Source organism: Parambassis ranga, chromosome 8 (genome assembly GCF_900634625.1).
Source record: "Parambassis ranga chromosome 8, fParRan2.1, whole genome shotgun sequence".
Classification (NCBI taxonomy): Eukaryota; Metazoa; Chordata; class Actinopteri; family Ambassidae; genus Parambassis; species Parambassis ranga.
In genome coordinates, this window is record NC_041029.1 from 12643917 (window position 1) to 12664673 (window position 20757).

The following is a 20757-nucleotide window of genomic DNA, read 5'->3' on the forward strand; positions in this document are numbered from 1 at the left end:
TAATTACAGTAAGCCATATTGGTTCATTACAAAATAAAGGCTAGCTCTTCAGAATATTGATCATGGTGAGACCTAATTCTTACCCTTCTTAAAAATAACATATCATTTATCATTTTCACTCACCAAGCACCTCCTCAGTGCTACTCAGCAACACAGCAGAAAGTTCCCAGATTCAACACTGGAAGCCATGGTGGAAGCCTGCCCCTCATTGGACGAGGCCAGAACTGTCCTTCTATGAAAACAAGGAGTTCCACAGTTGCAGTGGTGCACTGGCTCTCTTTAAGGTTTTGATGGAAAATAATCTTCAAGACACATTCACTGAAACTGTAAGTCTTCTAAACATCCTCATCAGCACATCGATGACAACATCAGAGTCAGAGAGTAAAGGCAGAATAAAGACTTTCCTTAGAAACACCATGGCACAAGATCGGCTCAATGCTCTGGCTATGCTCTCCATAGAGAAGAAACTGACACAAGACATTCCTGATTTCAACACCAGGGTCATTGAGAAATTTGCCACTCAGACAGACAGACGAGCAAAGTTTTTGTAAATAACTCTCCATCCCATTCACTTCATCTTCTCCCTCTTTCTCACACATACTGTTGATTTGTGTAGGTTCAGCTGATATCATACTCTAGCTATAAACTTGAGTATTGTATTATATAAGACTGTTTCTTTCTAAAGCATACATGTAGCCTTATATAGCTGTGACTTGTATATACTTTATCTGTGATATTGAGAGGGAAATTAAATTATTATTGTGGAACTGAAGTTTCGACTGTTGATTTGAATGCTTATACTGGAGTAGACAGGGAAATGTATCCGCACATTTTTGCCAAAATGTTTGTCCGGCCTGAGCAAGAAGCTGACGCTAACGTCTCCTCTCTCTCTTTTGTTCCACGGTTAAAAATGTGTTTCTGTTATATTGGCTACACAGTGCTCTCTAGTCTGCGCGCCACTACCACGTGACCTGCTGTATGAAACTTCTCGCTTTCCGTACCGGGGCGGGGTGGGGCGGAAGTACAGCAGCTAGCAAGATCACACTTTCCGGGAGCATCACAACAGATACATGGTAAACAGTGGCACTGTTAATGTGAAGCAGGATAAACGTTAGCATTTTCACCAGTGCGTAAAAGTGTCAGAATGGCCTTGTCGGAGACAGAGAATGGGAACGAAGGTGGTGGAGAAGAGGCAGACCTTATGGTCAGAACCTGCGTCATGGGAGGCTTCAGTGAAAGCGGTGAGACCAGGGCCCTAATCTCCAGCCTGCCTGAGGTGGACGAGGATGCGCTGAGAAGCGAGTCTGCGATACAGCGGTTCTTAGGTGAGACAGAAGTCCACAGTGCACGGAAGCTTAAATAAAGCATTTTGAATCACTATCTGCATATTTCTTCCCGCAGTGATAATGAACAGATATCAAGAGCAGCCTCATCTGCTGGACCCACATCTAGGTAGACTAAAATACTGTAAAAATAGTTTGTGTACATGTTATAAAGCGCACATATCAACTCTTTCTTTTTCAAATTTCTATTAGAATGGATGCTAAACATGCTATTGGAGTTTATAAGAAGTGAAAAGTCTCTACCTTCACTGGTTCATTTAGGCTTTAAGTTTCTCTACATCATATGTAAGGTGAGTAAAATCAAACAAAAAAAACAGTCTGATTTTATTTGTTTCTTCTCAGCTTTGTCACAGAAAACACACCTGACTGCCCTACATCCTGCTTATTCAGCAGTCTTGCTTGACAATGCAGTCCTGACGTTGTTTGTGTTTGTTTCTGGCCAGGTCAGAGGCTATAAAGTCTTCATGCAGCTTTTTCCTCATGAGGTGGCCGATGTCCAGCCAGTTCTTAACCTGATATCCAGACAGGATCCTAAAGACTCTGAGGTGAAAAGAAATTGTATTTAAGTGTTTTGCTGCAGTTATATCCCTGTGTTTGTACTGGTTTGTGGTATGTTATACTGATAGAACATCTGTTTTTCTGTTTTACTTACACCAGACTTGGGAAACTCGCTACATGTTATTGTTGTGGCTGTCCATGACATGCCTCATACCCTTTGATCTCTCTCGTTTGGATGGCTACCTGGAGTCAGATGGCAGTGATACTAGAGAGCCCACCATGGACCGTATTCTAGCTATTGCAAAGGTTAGTGAATTATGATGTGATATAATTCTGTTAGACTTCTCTGCCATAGAGAAATAAATCACACACATCTGTTCTGTATGTGGATATTCTGAAAACAGTTCAGGCATCTGTAGTTGTATAATAGTTAAAACACAAAGTAACCATAGTCACCTATAAGCAGCTTGTGTTTTAAAACACAAAAAAAGAAGAAACATATCAGTATGGCCTTAGGATACTGATATACAAAACCTAGGAGAAATATTTGAGGTGAGAATCTAGTTGCTTAATTTAATAACATCTTATTTAGTCAATATAATATTTGTGGATTTGTTTGTTGTCACACTCATACTATGTTGATATTCTACAGCTGTTTTTATACAGTATAATTTCTTTTTCCCAGTCTTACCTAGTGGTGAGTGACAGTCCCAGGGATGCTGCATCTGTACTGGTATCCAAGTAAGTGCACAAACATCGTACAGGAAATGGCTTTCAACTTAAAATAGCATGCAGAGGTGTGGCTTGCCTTAAACAGGTACAAAACAAGCACTCATTCTGATAATTGCTGATTGCTGTTTATATATATTTTTCAGTTCAGGAGGTCACTTACAGCACTGTGTGGAAAGCAATTTTATACTGACTCATACTGAAAATATACTATATATATTGTTATGCATGTGGGTGTATTGTATTTAAAAGCTACTATTAATTGCTCATCAAAGTTTGTGTCGTGTAATGCATAACAGTGGAAATAGTTATATTTAGACTATTTAAATGCGGTTATACACATTAAATAAAAATAAACAGGGTATAGGGACTTTTGTGTAACCACTTTTTAGCCAATAGAGGGCAAGATTGCTCTTTATCCACATTAATGTGCTCTCTTGTCTATTTGTGGCATGATACATGTACAGATTCATGACACGCCCGGACGTGAAACAGAAACGCCTCGGAGAGTTTTTGGACTGGAGTCTCTCCACTATATCCCAGACCAGTGACCAGTCACTGAGAGACATTAATGTGCTTGATGGTGCTCTGCAATCCCTGGTAAACATGCACACTCAATAATCTGCTTAAGCTTGCAGTGTTGCTGTGTGTGTGTGTGTGACCTGCGTTCAGTGCATCGGGTAGTTTACAAGAGCTAACATGACTGGTATGTTTCACATAATACCCGGTGTGGTTTTAGCAGGTGTGTGATACACCTGCTGTGTGTGAGATCTGTTGCGTCAAGTGATTTATGTCAGTTTAATCTGCTGCTTTAAGCTAAACGCTTTTTCAACAAATAAGAGCGGCACTGAGGGACTTTGTTTGATAAAATCCATTTTTCCAACCTAATGCTTTTGCCATTACACCTTATTGTAAATGTTAATTGTTTTTGAAATGTTGTTTTAAAATCACTTTGCGTAATCTAAGTCATCTAATGCAAGCCCTAAAGCAAGTACATCATATTTCTATCATTGGCACATAAACTTGAATAACATGACTGTAAAGCGTCCTTGATCTTTGCAAAATGAATGAGTGTTGCTTAGGGCATTAAAAACTGGCTCTATGTGTTTAGCCACCGAGGGTTCATGTCCCATACTTGCATGTTTTTTTTTCTAAATGTGTAGATTTAGGTGCTTCAGAGAATCAAGAAAAGATTGAAAGATAATGTTAATTTATACATTTTTATCACTTTTCTCTGCCGTATTTTAGATTCTTTTATTTTAATGTCTTATAGGCAAAGCTTTTCAAACATGGAAAACGAGATGACCTCCTACAGTATGGTAGGTTTTATTTACACATTTTGTTACAATTACCTGCAACAGCGTTATATGTCTTTGCATATCTTGTTTGTGTCTTAGCTCCTACAGTTCTGCAGTGTCTGGAGCAGAAACATTTGTCAGAGAGCAGTGAGGCCATGCTGAGGAAACTTGGTGTCAAACTAATCCAGAGACTCGGCCTCACCTTCCTGAAGCCACGTTTGGCTGCTTGGAGGTCAGACATAATGCCAGCTGCTTATGCAAGGGTTCTACCAGAAATGCAGTGCAACGTATGGTTGCATGAATTGAATGCAATGTTTTTTGTGCATTATCAACCTTTATTTAACTAGGAGAGACTCATTGAGAATAAAAATCTCTTTTGCAAGAGTGTTCTGGCCAAGATAGGCAGCAGCTTAGTATAAAACGTGTCATGCGTCAATCATATTTACCGTAGAAGCCAACACAGTCAACAGTTTTTAAAGCTACACTTAGTATATTTCATGGTGAACAATATTTTGAAATGTATTTCTGGCTAGTTTTTCATCTGGATTAGACAAAATCTCTGAATTAAGTGCTAAAAAGTTTATGTGTATTTTTTATAGGTACCAGAGAGGCAGCCGCTCACTAGCAGCAAACCTTTCCATGATCCAGTCCACTACAGCCGGTGCTGCTGTGTCTCCTGAAATGGAGACAGAAGAACAAGAGGACTATGACATTCCCGAGGAAGTGGAGACTGTTATTGGTCAGTTTATGTCTCCACTCAATTTGAAATGTACTCTAAAATTCTAATTCTAATTTGTATGTTATACAGAGCATCTGCTGGTGGGACTTAAAGATAAGGAAACAATTGTGCGCTGGTCTGCAGCAAAGGGGTAATCATGCACTTACATGACACCTGATCCGTTTACAACAATGTCAAATGCAGGCCCCCTTGAAGAGTTTATGTGCTACTATAATTTGTTTTCAGTGTTGGAAGGGTGACTGGGAGGCTTCCCAAGGAGCTGGCAGATCAAGTGGTTGGATCAGTGCTGGAGAGCTTCAGGTAGTAACATGTTTGGAGAAAAATGCCTCTCTACATCAAAACACATTGGAATTTGTCATTTTAATAGTGTTTTTTATTTTTTTTTATTTTGAAAAACTAGCAGTACACACTTCTTTCAACCAACCCGATCTACTGCTAAAGGTCTCTGTGTGTTATGATTTCTTTTCAAGCTTCCAGGAAACAGACAATGCTTGGCATGGAGGCTGTCTGGCGCTGGCAGAACTGGGCAGGAGAGGACTGCTGCTACCGTCCAGGCTGCCCGATGGTATGATAGTATGATTATAGGCATGTTCATTTTTGTCAGTTCTTTATTTGACATCTTTATAAATATTTACAGTGTATTTACATTACATATTAAATATAAGATCATTATACAATCTGCTTTACCCCTAGAGAACTAATTGTATACACTTTTTTTGTCTGTCTGGCTTTAGTCCATAATAATCTCTGAGGTGAGACAGAAAACAGGTGAGAGAGAGAGAGGTGACAACATACAGAAAATGCTGGAATCGTCATAAGTCTGCAGTCCAGTGCTTCTGGTGTGTCACATTTCTTTTCCTGCGATTACTCATATCTATCAGTGCTTAATAAAGACAGTCATCTTTTGTCGTTGAGGCATGCAGTGGTTAAGAGATAAACATATTCGATCCTTATTAACAAATATATGTAGATTTTAGCAGCAACGAGGCCTCCTTCTCAGAGCCCGCCCCTGTGTTTTTATTTTCTTGTTCTGTTTATGGCATTTGCTCTCAGCCCGGACATTGTTGCCTCTTTTCATGCTTGTTGCTTTAGCTGTGGTAGCTTGCTTCATGTTCTCCAGAAAGTCAGGGTTTGTAGCGTGAGTGAAATCGTTTAATGAACTGTCCACAGCACTGAAGTTACGTGAAGAATCTGCAGAGGTTGCATTAGCTAGCTGACAGAGTGCCAGAGCTGCAGTCTGTCTCTGGTCACATGGTTCATCATCTAGCTCTTCAGGTCTCACAGGACGATCTTCTGATGAGCTGCAGTGAGAATCGCGAAGGCTGAGATTCAGAGGCACATCATTGCCCTTTATTTTTACCGTGTCTGAGCAACTCTGTCTGTGGTCACTTTGATTGTTTTCTTTATCCTGGTTTCTTGTTGAGAGGTTCAGAGGGGCCACATCCTCTGTATTGTCATCTTGGTTTGACTCTTGGTTAGGACAGGGCTCCAGAACAGACATGGAGGAATGCTGGGTGCTCTCAGTTGAACTGAAAAAGACAGGTCAAATCATAATGGTTAAGACAAGCAAAAAATCCAAATCCAAAACAGTCTTGCCAAATAAAAAAACACAAATGTTTTGAATTTGACTTACCCTCCATCCACCTTCTCAGTTCTTAACTGCAGCAGTCTTTCTTCAGACTCCTCTTGTCTTAAATCATTTCTGGTCAGTTGCATGGCTGTCACTCTGTGCCCTTGTTGGGGTGTGGTCTGTGACTCTGTGGACTGTGTTTCCTTCTGGATGAAGTGTGCTTGACTGGGTCTGTCAGGGGACCCCAAAGCTGAACATCCCTCTTTAGGGCTCAGCCTGGTCGCCTTGTCTCCACTTTGCTGGCTGTCTTCTTCGGCAGAGGTGTGTGGCCGGTTGAGACTTGGATGTGAATGTATGTATAGGTCATAATCCTTAGAGCCAAGAGTTGGGCCATACAGTTCTAAAGGAAGATGTCTGGGTCCTGTGATTGGCATGGAAAGCTCATGGGGTCTGTACATGGTGTAAGGCAGAGGGGGCCCTGGGTGGAGAGTATGGCAGTATCTGTATGGGTAAGGGGGGAATGGGGAAGATGAAGCAATTTGTTGTTGTGCCACAGGCCTCTGGGGATCCAGAAGTTCTGGCTGGTAAGAAGACGAGTTTGGCTCATTCACATGTTGATTTGGAAGGTAGTATGGTGGATACAGGGGCCGGTCAGACAAGAAATAAGGAGAGTATTCTGGAACCAGGAGGGTAGGGAATGGTTTTAAAGGAATTGGTGGTGAAATCGTGCCCCATGGGAAGGCTGACTGGTTGAAAGTGGGAACTGGAGCTTGTGACTCCTCTGTCTGCTGCACAGATGACTTGAAGACCTCTGCTCCTTCATGGTTGGGTGTGACAGGGGAGAAGGCAGATGGGCGTGGCAGATCCTTGGCCTCATTGCTCTCCCTGTTTTCTCTCTGTGCAAATATATTTGGTTTGGGTACATTCGGACTGTCCTTGTTGACTGGAAGATCACATCCGACGTCTAATTCTTCACTGTCATCTCCTCTCTCAGCGTTGTTCTCTTCGGCTCCCTGTGTCTGTGGAGTGTTGTTCTGAACTGCTTGTTGAAAGTTTGTACAGTCCTTGGATTTGACAGGGACTTCTTTTGCTGCAGTTTTGATCTGTCGGGCTGTTTGCCCATTTTTCTGTGTAACCAGGGAGATGGAGTTTTTACATAAGTTGTATTTCATATGGTTGAAAAGGTGGGACTTTTCATTGCAGGTGAAAGGACACTGGAAACACCGGTACTTGAAGGGCTTGCCAGGTGGCCGGGGAATGTAGTGGGGCCTTTTTGGCTTGCGTTCCTGGGTGGTCTCCATCTCGATTTTAGTGTGTTTTCTGAAAGAATGTAGCACATTTCACTTGAGTATTTTTTTCACAGTTTCGTTTTTTACTATAAATATTTAAAAACTCAGCCTGTGCGTTGTTATAGGTTTGTTTGAACTGACTCAAGTATTCAGTTGTTTGTCTGGTTCAGGTGGAGAGTGGTTGTCATTTTCTGCTTGGCCAGAAAAATCTCTTGCTGCACAAACACTGCACCCTGGGGCTAATGTATTTCTGCAACAGTTATTTCAGACTGTGTTATGTACCAAATATAGAAATAGTTAAATATGAAAACAGGTCTACTGTATCCAAAAATGCACCCACATGTTTGCATAGGTGCAGTCAAGACCTCATTTGGTTTTGGTTGATTGGCAGCAACCTACAAACTCATCCACTTGGTTTGCCTGTTTGCTTCTCAACCCATTTATATGACTTCACTAATCTACCTTATACTGGCGAGCCGCTAAGCAGGCAGACTGCACGCTTAGTATCGCAGCCCTGGAGGGCATGCAGAGACTTGCTTTCTCCTTAGTAAACTCTGCGCTGTCGGCGTGGGAACCATCAGCCACCTGCTTCCCATGACTACACCTGCGGGAGGCATTCATCACTTCATGAGCTCACTGATGCTGGATATGCATGATTATTGGAATTAATTTAAGTTTGGTACCTGCCTCAGTAGTTGTATGGCAGTGAAACTGTGAAGCAGGTAGCATCTGAAACACTCCTGATTCCCCTTTTCAAATGAATCACCTAAAGCTGTGAGTTCAGCATTGCTGGTTGTGTATTGAGGAACCTGCTTGTCATGCACTGTCGCAAGAAGTTGTCACTCAAGTTTCTGCACAACTATAGTTGCGAGCGAAGCCACTCCTTTCTTAAGAACTGAATTTCATGTGCAAAGTTGATTAACACGTTTTAACTGTAAAAATAATCCAGTCAAAGCCTTTCGTTTCTACACGTGTTCCAAAAATTTGCATGCAGGTTTTTTTTTAAACATGTACATACCTCTGTATATGCAACAAAATTCTTAAATCCTTAGAAGTAAATAGGCTACATTTTTTCATCTGTACCTGTTTGAGTAATGCATTATTTGAATCCACTGGTAACAGGTGCACTTTTAGCTAATAGCTACACACACCAAAAAGTTACTGAACAAACTCATTACAATACATAGAAAGGCTTTTATGGAGTTAGTCAAAATTAAATATTACAATTTTTTTCTTTAAGTATAAATTCAAGTAAATTGATAACAAGAATGGATAAAATGACCTGCTATGGTTGAAGCACCACTGTCTTCTTCCAAGTACGCGGGCTGCTCCACTCTTCTCAACTGGAGACCGTGTCCGTTCAGGACGGCGCTTCAATATGTGCCACTTGTTCAGAGCGTGTTTGTTAATGTGTGTGATGTTAGTTGCATGGTGAGTTTCTCTCTGAGGTGTTGTCTCAGTAGTGGGTGGGGCTTAAGCCCAAACAGCAAGGCCCTCAGGCAACATTGATGTACCTGATATTAGTCAAGCCTCAAGCAATGATTTACATATGGGGGCAGTGTGGGGGCTATTTCTTCCTCTTTTGTAGAAATGGTCATGGTATATAAAGTTTGAAGTAGAGTTCAGTAGCAAGATGAAATACTCATCATTACTGATTTAATATAAGTATATTCAATGATCCGAGTATATTGCTGTCACTCTTTTAAGCAGATGTTAAGGATTAGAATTGATGATGAATTGATTGTTTTTTTTTAACCTAGTGTTACCTCAGGTGTTCTCACAGAGAAAAATCTTGAGGGCAGGCACAAGCTTTCTGTTGATATTACCTTTAACTGGAAATTGATAATCAGTCATTGCACATCCAAAGCCAAATAGATCTTTCAAGTGGATGATGACTATTGCAACAAAGAACTTTATACTCATTATTTAAGCTTACTTTTTTACTGTCATTAAAAACAACTCTCTTATCATATTGTGTCATCTGCTTGCAGTTGTGCCACTCATCATCAAGTCGCTGACCTACGAGGAGAAGAGGGGAGCTTGCAGCGTAGGTTCCAACGTGCGTGATGCCGCATGCTACGTGTGCTGGTCTTTTGCTCGAGCTTATGAACCCAGAGACTTGGAGCCTTTTGTCAATCAGATTGCCAGGTAACCACTTCCACTGCAAGACTGCCTCTTTGACTGACTTATGGGTGAATGATATCTCTTCATAAAAAAAGAACAATCTCTGTATGTGTGTGGATCTGCTCTTTACTTTTCTCAACCACCATTCATTTGATGTGTGTCGTATATATTTCTGCTGATCCAAGAAAGTACAGCGCTGAGGTTGTCATATTGACATATGGTCTTTTTTAAATCTACCTATTAAACCTGGCACCTGAATGTATAAAAACAAGATCCATTTAGACACAACAAATTAAAATAGAAGTATGATTTTTTTTTTATTGCAGCCCTGTTTGCATGTCATTATTAGGACCATTTGCATAGACTAAACGGTTTGCCTTCAAGCTATTATTTACTGCCTGGAACCAGTTTTTCTGTGGCACTGGGGCACATGAGGCTTCCATGTCCACATGTGTCTATCGCACATCCTCTTGTCTTGTTTACATATTGAAGTAGGCTTGAGGGCAGGGCAATTGTCTGCGTTTTCATATTGTCATAACCAGAGGTTGTAGATAATCTGATAGTGTCAGACAGAGATGTAGTAGTTCTGTTGTACACACGTAGAGGCGTAGCTGGAAAGAAATGGGCTTACAGTATGTATGCATAATAGTGACTCTGTCTCTGCATGTTAACTTTGTGTTGTAGAAGTGTAGATTTCTGCATTTGCGAATAGGTCGACTTTTACATAAATGTGACTAAGTGTGGTGTAAGACAATTTGAATTGGTTAAAGGGGTGCATGATAGTTGGCTATGTGACTTATGTTGTGTTTTAGATCAAGTTGTCCCATTTTCATAAAGTTGCAAAAATGTTTCTTATGGTCTCTAACAGTTAAAACAAAAAAGTAGCCAAAATAGTAAGAAGTACCATAAAAAAACTTGTGTCCAATCAGCAGTCAGCCCAAAGAAGTGCATCATCTTCCTGGGATGTGTTTCAGTAACGGTTTGCCCCATCCTTCATGTCTTTTTTTTCCCTTGGTAAGCATGTATGGACCTGTGGCCTCTGACTGTGCAGACCAGCTCTGCAGTGTCAGTTTGAACCCCTGCAAATTATCATCAGCAGTCGTGACAACACCCTTCTTTTCCCTAGCCTACAGGATTGCCAGGTTTCGCCTGCTGCTGTTGGTTTCGGTCGCTGCTTGGCAGTACTGCTAAGACAAGCTGGTTCCTGCTCTATTCATCACTGTGTGATGACATTTACAGAAAACGCACTTTTGTGACTGTGGGACAGTGGGACAGCACATACACTCATGTCTTTCAGCTAAGATAAGCTTAAATAAACTAATTGTAGCTCTTGTACACATATTGCAGAATGTCCTTTACAGTATTGTCTGGAGTGCAGTCAGGGTTATCTTTTGTTTCCAATGCCTCAGGGCAAGGGCAGTTTGTAAAACCAAACAGAGGCTGATTGTAAATCTCTGTCTGTAGCTTTCTGCGAGGTATATGGTAGGAGGTAGATTTTTTGTGGTTATGGTTGATCATATTCAGTTTTACAAGTAACTATGAACTTCTTGTCAAAATCAATGTAAGGTGTCATTGTAAAAGTTCTGAATCATTATGCTCAGTGTAACATACTGTGTTGCCATTACAAAACAAAATTATAAAGAAACAAAAGATGGTTGAGGAGACACCCTCTCAGTTGCAATCACTTGATACATAGCTAATTTCTAGGCTCTGATCCATATGTTGTGCTTCTGCCTGCAGTGCTCTACTGATCACGGCGGTGTTTGACCGAAATGTCAACTGCCGCAAAGCTGCCTCTGTAAGTCCTCTGTTCAATGTCTTATGCATGTGTAACCAAAGATACGGTTACATGACAGAAGTTCATTTTATGTCTCATTTTGTCCCAGGCTGCGTTCCAGGAGAATGTCGGCAGACAGGTTTGTGACTGCAACACTGACTACTTAAACATTATGACTAACGGTATTACTGTGATTTCAAGCTTATTTGTTGCCAAATAGCCAGCTCAGGCTCAAACTTGCCTTTTTATAGAAAGCTTTTGAAGCTAAGAAATAGCCTCACCGGAGCACTAGATTACATACACTTGATTTGCCAGAAGATTCTGAGCCTTTTCAGATCTAAGATCTTGAATTTGAAAAATAGGAATCATGTATTAGCTATAGTGCCATTAATTGCTGTGGAAAAGAATATACTTATAAACGTGTTTTGCCTTTTTTTGTGTCTCACAGGGGACATTTCCTCATGGCATTGACATTTTAACAGCAGCAGACTACTATGCTGTTGGCAATCTCAACAACTGCTATCTGAACATTAGGTGAGAAAATCTCATTTATGTTGTCGGTCCTTACGGCCTTATTCTTTAGTTAGAAAACAGTCAAGTGCTTCCTGCAGTACACCCACAATAGTACCATAAAAGATTAAGGGAGGGAATACATTAGATTGTAGTATTTTCTTTTCACTTACACCACCCAGATTTTAGTCTCAGAATTTCATTCAAATGACAGAAACAGCTTCATGACTGGACTACAGCTACACATGGCACATTGTTGAGTCCACAGTTTGGGGACTTCCCTTTTGTTTTAGCCATTGTGGAATCAGCTCATGTGTCTTCTCCTCTTAGTTTGAAAGTATGATGCTGTACATATTACATCTTATTTTGAAAATTCTTACAGGCCATGTCACTGGCAGCTTTGTCACATATTTATTTTTGGCCCCCGGCCCTCCATCAAGATACATTTTAGTTCTCTCTGGTGAACTTTACTGAAGTTATTGTTGGGCCAAAGCAAAGCTAACATTATGTTGAGTCCTAAATACCACTCACTGCATAGCCACACCTTACATGTGCAGTTCAACAGGTTAGTTTATGAAAAAATTTCTGAACTGCAAAATCTGTAACAAAAGAGGGTCACCAAAGAAACACTCCAACCCTTCAAAGAATTGACACCATGGGCAAATATATCAAGAGCAACAGAGCAAACGCTTACGAAGCGAAAAAGGAGAAAGATGCTAGCCTTAGGGTATGACTGAATGCAGCGGAATCTGCACGGAACAAGGAAAGTAAAATGAAGATGGTGATTTCAGCTGGCTGTTTTTGATTGGTTACATAGATAAGTCAAAAAGCTGGTATTCATTCTCTGTGTTGACAAAGATGTTATTGTTTTCATCAGCGTCTATATAGCTGGTTTCCCAGAGTACACCAAATATGTGATAGACCATTTGGTAGCAATGAAGCTGAACCACTGGGACAGGTGAGTACTGTTGATTGTCTTGTGTTCACCATATATGAACAATTAGGACTTGTACTGTTTTTACCTTTCAATGATATATATTGTTATGTGTTTGCAGTGTGATCCGAGAGCTCACCACTAAAGCACTCCATAACCTGACGCCTCAAGCACCTGATTACATGGCAACAACAGGTAAACAATGTCACCCTACCTGTCTCCCAGCCCGTGGTCTGCTTTCAGTCAGTCAAGTTAATTGCTCAGGAGAAATGCCTTTTTTGAAACGTATAATTATGTATAGTTATGTGTTTATACATGACACTTTTCCTTCTGGACCTGCCACTGTTTAAAGCCAAACTTAAGACCCACCTATTCAGGATGGCTTTTAGTACATCGCTCTTTTATCTCTGTTTTTTGTGTTTTATTGGTACTCTTATTGTTTTTTATTTTGCACTTTGTTTTTAATTTTTTTTTATGCGTTTTCTTTGTGTGTTTCTTTCAGTGTTACCTCAGCTGTTGTCTATGGCAGTGGGCATTGACCTCCACGGTCGTCATGGAGCCATACTGGCATGTGGAGAGGTCACGTATGCTCTGTACAAATTGGGCCTTCAGACCAACAGGTAGACTGTACACAGTTGGAGTAACATGAACTAAGCATAGTCTAAACGTGAATATTAATGTTTCAATATCCTGGTTTTGGTAATAACAATGATATTTAAAAAAATATATCTTAAGTTATCGATAATTGTAAGTTAGAGGGCAACAGTGTATCTGTTTTGCAGGCAAAAATATTTAGGCTAATGCTACAGCTATTAGAGTTACATTCTTTCTAATGTGCCTTATGTGCCCTTTAGGACTGTGGTGGACTTGATCTCTCCAGAGTGTGTGGATGCTTTAAAGAACGTTCACAACAAGGTGAGTGTACTTTAAGTGTTTTCAAATTGAATTTGGGTCATGCTTCTTATCCCCCTTCTTATTTCCATTTGTTTGTGACACACTTTCAGTTACACGAAAGAAAGCAGTACAGGTAGGCAAAATTCATCAGCTTTAACGTTAGCTGTGTGGCTAAGAAGAAAATAACAGTCATGTTTGTACATTTTTTTCCCATAGGGGGTTTGGTGGGCAGCTAATGAGGCCAGCAAGTAAGTTGGAAAGTGAATCTAAAAATGGAATGGCATTCAAGGACTTGTTGCATGTATTTGACAACTATGTCTTTTTTTCTACAGTTTGTGGGTTTATAGAGAAGATGTCACTGTCCAAAATGCCTTTCAAAAACGACCCTATCATCAGTAAGATCATTCTTGGGGCAGCTTTTTTTTACACACTTTTCTATTTATTCAAACATCAGAACTGAAAGAGTCTTAATGTGTTTCAGCTGGCTGGCAGTGGATCATCGATGACAACATAAATACTTTTCATCTCACTGCTACCGGAGCTAAGGATGGTGTTATGGTAAACTTAACTTGATTAGAGTTTATTTACTTTAAGAGAATCCAGATATTGTAATACTACTTATTACTCTATGATCACCATCCTGTTCCTGTAGGATGCTGTAGTATCGGCGTTGTCTGCCCTATGTGAGGAGTACTACAAAGACAGTTCTGGCAAGGCTGACTCACAAATTCAAGGTGGGTTAAAAATGATTCCCTTCTTTCGTAAGTTGTTCTGGAAATTGAGTGTGTGCATTTTATGTCTCTTTGTGCACACATATTTAGATGTGCTGGTGTCTCAGTACATCAAAGGGCTGAAGAGTACACAGATCTTCACTCGATGCGGATCTGCCCGCGCCCTCGGCTGTCTACCAGGATTTATGATCCATAGCAAACTGAAGCAGGTGTGTTTGATGTGTGTGTACAATTACAAGTTTTTTTTTCAGTATTTGGGTATAAAGTACAGTTTGTGTCTGTGTTAGGTTTTTGATGGCCTCCACGAGATGTGCACTATAAGCCAGAAGGAAGGGAATTTTACAGAGGCGAGGAGAGATGCTGTCAGATCAATTGCTCAGTGAGTTGTAATTCCTACATATATTATTTAATGGTGCAGGCTTATGTTGCAAAGGTCCCTGTGTCACTCCTTTGTTATTTGTGCTGTCTGTCTGCTAGGTTAAACCCATCGGTGTGTAGGCAGTAATGCTAAAATAAACAGTTCACTAACTATACCTGCAGGACCTGAATGGCATGTCCACCAGTTTTTTTCCAATAGGGTTTTGCTTTTTCCTCAAAAGTCTGATTTTATCTGATTGCCCTGGTTGATGTGTCTTTCTTTCTTCACCCTTTGTGCACTTTCTCCATCAGAGTTTGTGTGAACGCAGGTGTTTGCGCCCAGAGCTCCCCAGATGTCTCCCTGTGCTCAGAAAATGTGGCAGAGGTGTATGGCGTTCTGCTCAGCAGCATGAATGACTACACGACAGACAGCAGAGGGGACATAGGGGCCTGGTAAGTGAACTTGCTCATCCACACACCTGCTTTTTATAGGTTGCCTCAAGGATTAGGAACACTCCCCTGCTTGCGGTGTCTGGAGTTTTTCTGTCCCTTCACACAGGGACATGGCACACATGCCTGCATCTCTAAGTAGCTCCAGGCCATGCTTACTGTCTCGCCAGGAATGTCACCAGGCTTGTCACTTGTGCTTGCCACATGGGATGGGCTGCCTCTTTTCACGCTGTGTATTTTCCATCATTGTTTCTCTTGAATATGTTTTCCTCTTTGTTTACATGTGTTATTAGCTATTTCTACAAGTATGCACTTTACCCTTCTTCTCATTTCAATACTTACACACTGTTTATTTGATTGAATGATTGTCAATAGACTGATCAAGCGTTCCACCAGTTCCCTGTGTACCCATTACAGGGTGTGACTTTTGAATGAATACCTAAGAGTATAAACAAATTGAGCCCTGCAGCCATGCAGCTAATTTGACTCTAAAACTGGTGTGACACTGACGTGCTATCTTCAGTTGTGCAATGTGCCAACTTATTTATCTGTATGTGTGCCATTTAAAAGATGCCTTTTAAAATAAAAAAAAACATTACTAAGCACAATAATCCCAATGATAGGCAGGCCTACAGCCACACTATTGTCACTCTTCACAGGGTAAGGGAAGCAGCAATGACTAGTCTGATGGATCTGACTGTGCTAGTGGCCAATAGCGCTCCAGAGATTCTTTCACCAGACCTGTAAGTATGAAAATGAACACTCCTGGCTCTTTCTATTTACCAAAACAGATTTCAAAAACGTGATTTCATCATAACCTCGAAAGAGATTTGGATAAAACGCTGAATGAGATCATGCTGCCCTGTATACAGGGTGAAGTGTATGATGTGCTGCCTGGCCCAGCAGGCAGCTGAGAAGATTGATCGCTACAGGGCTCATGCTGGCAGCATCTTCCTGCGCCTCCTACACAGCACAGAGCTTTCAGTACCTCACATACCCCACAGAGAGGAGCTGTTAAACATTTTTCCTATGTGAGTCATTCTTACCTATAACTGGTTACAATACCAACTTGTTTTTAACTAGCATTTGATACTAGACTCTTCACTCTGTATAAAGTCTGAAACTGTTGTTGTTGACTCTATTTGCTACATTCTAGTGAGACCACAACCACGCTGAATTGGAATGCTCCATCACAAGCTTTTCAGTATATTGTCCAGCTGCTGGGCTTACCTGTGTATCAGTACCACACCTTGTTGGGCCTCACTGTGTCTGTGGGAGGGATCACTGAATCCACAGTACGTGCAAAATCACTCTTACACTTATTTCTATAACTTTCTTGTAAGGCTGCACTGAAGTAACCTATTTATATCATAATCACACTGCTTACTACTACTGCTGGGTTTTTCCTGTTTTATATTTGTTTTTTAAGATTTGGATCCAAAAATTCATATGTAATAATTATAATGTGATAAAATTGTAAGGGGTTTTGTTAATTATTGCTGTGTACACTTTTCTCATTCAACCTCATGTAGTGCCTTTTCACTCGGACTGCTTTTTAAATTGGTACCAGTAAAGGTACCAATTCAACAATTGGCCCCTTTTAGGTCATTATGCAGAACAGTGTTGACCAGCAGGGGGAGCCATGTGTCTAAGGTAGTCTTTCAGACAGATGTCAAATTTCTGCGTAATCACCCAACTTGGAAGCAGTAATCCAGACCTATCCATGGGTTCTTGTAGTTCTGGCAAATGAAAATTTCCCCTTTTGAGTGTTCAGCTGTGGCCGGATCAAGTTCCTGTTCTTCCTCTGGTATGACCAGTTAAAAGAAGTCATTTAAAAGAGGCCCCATGCACACAGATTAGAAGTTATTTTTAACTTCTAGTCTTCGTGGATGTCATTACGAAAATACATTTAAAGCCTGTAATAGCAGTAGAAAGGCCACAGGAGGTTTAAGGATATTCCCTTTGCTGTCGTCTTGCCTTTATCTCCGGCCTTTCATTGCGACAGATACATCCTCAGAGACAAGACAGGCTGATATGTTTGCATAGGGTTGCATGATGGAAGCTGAGCCAAAACTGCATCGATTTCTGGGCCAAGATTACCATTCTCACACCACAGGCACATATTCACACAGCCCAGTGACAGCTACACTTGATAGATCAAAATCCTCCAGTGGGTGCTGTGCTATAGTTTTTAAGCACCGAAACACAAACAACAAACACTGTTGTAGAAAGGGTGTCCATTTATGCTGTGTCACAGTTTGACAATTAGGTGATATCATTAAACTCTGCTTCCTTTCAGGTCCATTTTTCCTCACAGTCCCTCTTTGACTATGTGAAAGGCATTCAGGAGAGTAACGATGCTCTGACACAGTTTGGAGATACATTGTTGAGCATCTTCAGAGACAACCTTCGAAATGACAGGTACCTGCACAGACACACCTGCTGAGTACATTATAAAGGGTGATATTTTTACAGACACACAAATCTTTCTTTTTTAGGGTGTCTGTTCCTTTTCTAAAGATGCTCAGTCAGATGCTCGCCAATGGCTGTTTCGAACTTTTCGCCACACAGGAGAAGTGAGTGTTGTGGTAGATTTGAAAAAAAAATAAAAAATCATGCATATCTGTGAGTCTTTACGTTTTCTGTGTGTGTTTCTCAGTCATCATTTCGGTGAGGACCTTCTGGCTCTTTGCAAAGAACTGAAGAAGTCCAAAGATGTTTCCAAGCTGTGCGCCTGTGTGTCGGTGTAAGTCTCTCAAGGATAAAAAAAAATGTGTACTTGACAAACGGCCGTGATGCAAAATGAAGCATCCATATTGACTGTGGTGGTTGGTGTTTCACAGTTTCTGTGGGCTGATCCAGTTTCAGGGAGAGGTGAGGAAGAAAGTCTTGTCCCAGCTACTGATGCTACTCTGCCATTCATTCCCTGTGGTAAGTCAATACCTACAATTCATTCATTTTGTAAATTACATCACCATAAGATTGCTAATAATATAACTGTAATGCAATGGTCAGTGTAGCACTTTCGTCCATCAGATTTCCTTGAAACTTGTGTAGACTGAGTTATGTAGTCACACAATGCGACCATAAAAATCACATGATCTGATGAAAGAACAACAAAGAGTGCTCTATGCAAAATGAGCAAAGGAAACATGGAGGAATGAGGAGGTAAAGTTAGTAACATTTGGCTCAAAGAATGTATTTCAAGTTCACACAGCATTGTTTTGAAACTCTATTACATTAGGTTGCACAAGACCACACATCATAAAAGCTGTCCAGTCAGGTTGTAACCTCAGCCATGTGCCTTGTTTTGTGTCTTTTGGTTTGTTGTTAAAAGGCTTAAACAAGCAGGACTACATTTTTTTTGTCTGGACAAAGAAAGAATTCACTCTTTGGCTTATTTCCTCTCTTTTACAACTGCAGATAAGAAAAAACACAGCCAATCAGATGTACGAGATGCTTCTGATCTACGATGATGTCATTGATGCAGAAGTCTTGGACGATGCCATGACTTTGTTAAGTGATACTAATTGGTAAGTGGTCACATTAGATGCAGTTTGAATGCATGTAAATTCCTGCACTGTCCACAGTGTGTGTGAGATGTTTCGATGTGTGTTTCAGGGAGAGTGACCTTTCCACAGTGCGGCCACACAGGAATCAGCTTTGTGACTGGCTTGGACTCCCCAGGCCGAGGCTGATCACCAAGGTAACTGTTTGATTTAAATTAGTTCAGCACCGCAAAAGCAAACAAATTTGTATATTGTCGCCCTAATCACTGTCTTTAATCAGCAGGATCCTGTCCCGGTTTCCTGAATAGCTGTGAAGAACCAGCAGGAAACTAAGAAAGGTGGATTACATCCTGTAAGAAACTCTCCTGAAACTGTGCTGTATCAGGTATTCAGTCCATCTGCCAAAAACCACATGAAAACAGTAACAATCTGTCCATTCAAAAAAAATAAAAGAGCAAAAAAACAAGAGTCATTTCACATGTTTGGTCATTATTACTCACATTAGACACACTTACATTATACATTTAACACCTTTATTTCCAATTTGATCACAGTCGGAGTGGTTTTGTTTACTTGTAAGCTTTACTTGCAACAACAAAGATAGGTGAAACCCAAACTGGAGTTTGCGTCTCTCGGGGGAAATGGTTGCTATTTAGACGTTTTGGCAGACACCGTGGAATGTCACCGAAGCCCTGCTTCCCCTTGGGCCCTATGCAGACCTACTTTCTCTGCATCAGTGGAGGTGCCAGGGGTTGAATGAGTCTCAGGCCTGATAGTGGAGCCTGCCCATGGAATCGAGCCTGTTGTGTCACCATTGGTCCTGGCTTTCTCATTAGGAGGCTGATAGTGGCCACATTGTCTCAGACAGCCTCACTGACAAAGATACATTTGTTGCATTATTTTAGAATTAGATGGTTCAGATTGCTACTAGTACACTGCAGAAACTCCCTAAGCTTGTAATCACTATATTGCATTACATTTTCTACAATGTATAATATGATTAATGTAATTTGATTTATCTGTTCCTTTTCCATGGAAGCTGAAATGCATTTTGACCAAAAGAAAATTAGGTAGTAAAAATATTTTTATCATATGTGTTCAGCTTTTTAATGTTTTATCAGGACTTTGTGTGTGCGCCAAACCATTAGAACCATCTGTCTATCATTACTGCACATTTTTAGTCATGAGGCCATGTATTTAAAGCAGCAGAGGCATAACATAAAATTATGTTTGTATAAAAAAAACCTCAGAATCAGGTTATTTAGCTGATTACATTACTCTGGTATAAAAGTATTACATCATCATGGATTCATAACATTCTTTGTTTTATCACAGCTGAATTCCTGTTCCTGTCAGTTCTCTGACTCAACTCATTAACAAGGCCACATTCATCCTTACCCTCCACCACGGGTGTTGTTGAATTTGTCTGGGCAGTTCAATATTGCTCTGGCCCATAATTCGACTTTAATTAATTCCCAGCCAGATGGAAATTCCTGTAGTTGCTAATGAAAGAAACGGTGTGTTTCTCTCAAGGCGGATTGATGGTAAAGCGAGCAGCTTTGCTACAGTGCTCAGGGTAGAGAGGAATGCTAATAATTCTAAAAGGCTTACAGTTCGCCAGCAGTATCCATGGCGATTCTTCACATACAATGGTGGCCTTTTTGGAGCAGTGGAGAGGGTGGTGAGAAGGAGAGGGGGTTTGCTCTGCCATTGACTCAGTTTGGTGTGATATTAGGAAAGACCTCTATGCACTTTTTGCTCTTCTGTTTATTATGAGAAGTGGTACCTGTTGCTGTCTGGGCAGGTTAATGATTATGGATGTGAGCAGAATTTGTTCAAGTCTTCTTTCTGATTTGAAGTTGTAGGTTAAATGCTAATTTGTTTTGTGTGTCCTATCAAGAGTGCTTGTCTTTGTTTTATAGATAACAGTGTGTTTCTAATTTCCCTCGCAATCCAGTGAAGGGTACTAACATCACAGAAGCATATATAATCAAAATTGCTTCCC

General features: G+C 40.7%; 2 protein-coding genes across 3 annotated transcripts; one reads left to right on the forward strand and one right to left on the reverse strand.

Annotated features, from left to right (window-relative positions):
• The first annotated feature begins 1008 nt into the window (after positions 1 to 1008).
• On the forward strand, positions 1009 to 19224 carry tbcd (tubulin folding cofactor D). 2 transcript variants are annotated; one of them, XM_028411963.1, is made up of 39 exons: positions 1009 to 1325; positions 1402 to 1452; positions 1536 to 1633; positions 1787 to 1888; positions 2001 to 2147; positions 2527 to 2582; positions 3038 to 3170; positions 3844 to 3889; positions 3968 to 4100; positions 4468 to 4607; positions 4677 to 4737; positions 4833 to 4907; positions 5078 to 5172; positions 9458 to 9614; positions 11331 to 11388; positions 11477 to 11506; positions 11816 to 11901; positions 12755 to 12835; positions 12933 to 13006; positions 13314 to 13431; positions 13666 to 13726; positions 13816 to 13838; positions 13922 to 13953; positions 14038 to 14100; positions 14187 to 14263; positions 14358 to 14439; positions 14527 to 14645; positions 14724 to 14815; positions 15106 to 15246; positions 15903 to 15986; positions 16116 to 16274; positions 16400 to 16538; positions 17543 to 17664; positions 17742 to 17819; positions 17903 to 17989; positions 18087 to 18174; positions 18667 to 18776; positions 18865 to 18949; positions 19033 to 19224. In XM_028411963.1, exons 1-39 carry the CDS (start codon positions 1145 to 1147, stop codon positions 19054 to 19056), a joined length of 3588 nt encoding a protein of 1195 aa, XP_028267764.1. In that variant the 5' UTR covers positions 1009 to 1144; the 3' UTR covers positions 19057 to 19224. The 2 variants fall into 2 exon arrangements, with proteins under 2 accessions (XP_028267764.1, XP_028267765.1); XM_028411964.1 differs by having other exon boundaries at positions 19036 to 19224.
• znf750 (zinc finger protein 750) lies at positions 5190 to 8862 on the reverse strand. Its single transcript, XM_028411965.1, has 3 exons — positions 8749 to 8862; positions 6241 to 7497; positions 5190 to 6136 (listed from the first exon to the last, which is right to left on the reverse strand). Exons 2-3 carry the CDS (start codon positions 7476 to 7478, stop codon positions 5581 to 5583), a joined length of 1794 nt encoding a protein of 597 aa, XP_028267766.1. The 5' UTR covers positions 7479 to 7497; positions 8749 to 8862; the 3' UTR covers positions 5190 to 5580.
• Positions 19225 to 20757: the final 1533 nt, after the last annotated feature.

Bases quoted from the DNA above. Each gene is read 5' to 3' on its own strand.
- tbcd (XM_028411963.1), top strand. From the start codon at position 1,145: ATGGCCTTGTCGGAGACAGAGAATGGGAACGAAGGTGGTGGAGAAGAG. The intron at 4,908-5,077 runs GTAGTAACATGT...TTTCTTTTCAAG, and splicing joins TCAGTGCTGGAGAGCTTCAG to CTTCCAGGAAACAGACAATG. The intron at 13,432-13,665 runs GTAGACTGTACA...TGTGCCCTTTAG, and splicing joins TTGGGCCTTCAGACCAACAG to GACTGTGGTGGACTTGATCT.
- znf750 (XM_028411965.1), bottom strand. From the start codon at position 7,478: ATGGAGACCACCCAGGAACGCAAGCCAAAAAGGCCCCACTACATTCCC. The intron at 6,137-6,240 runs GTAAGTCAAATT...TGTCTTTTTCAG, and splicing joins ACTGAGAAGGTGGATGGAGG to TTCAACTGAGAGCACCCAGC.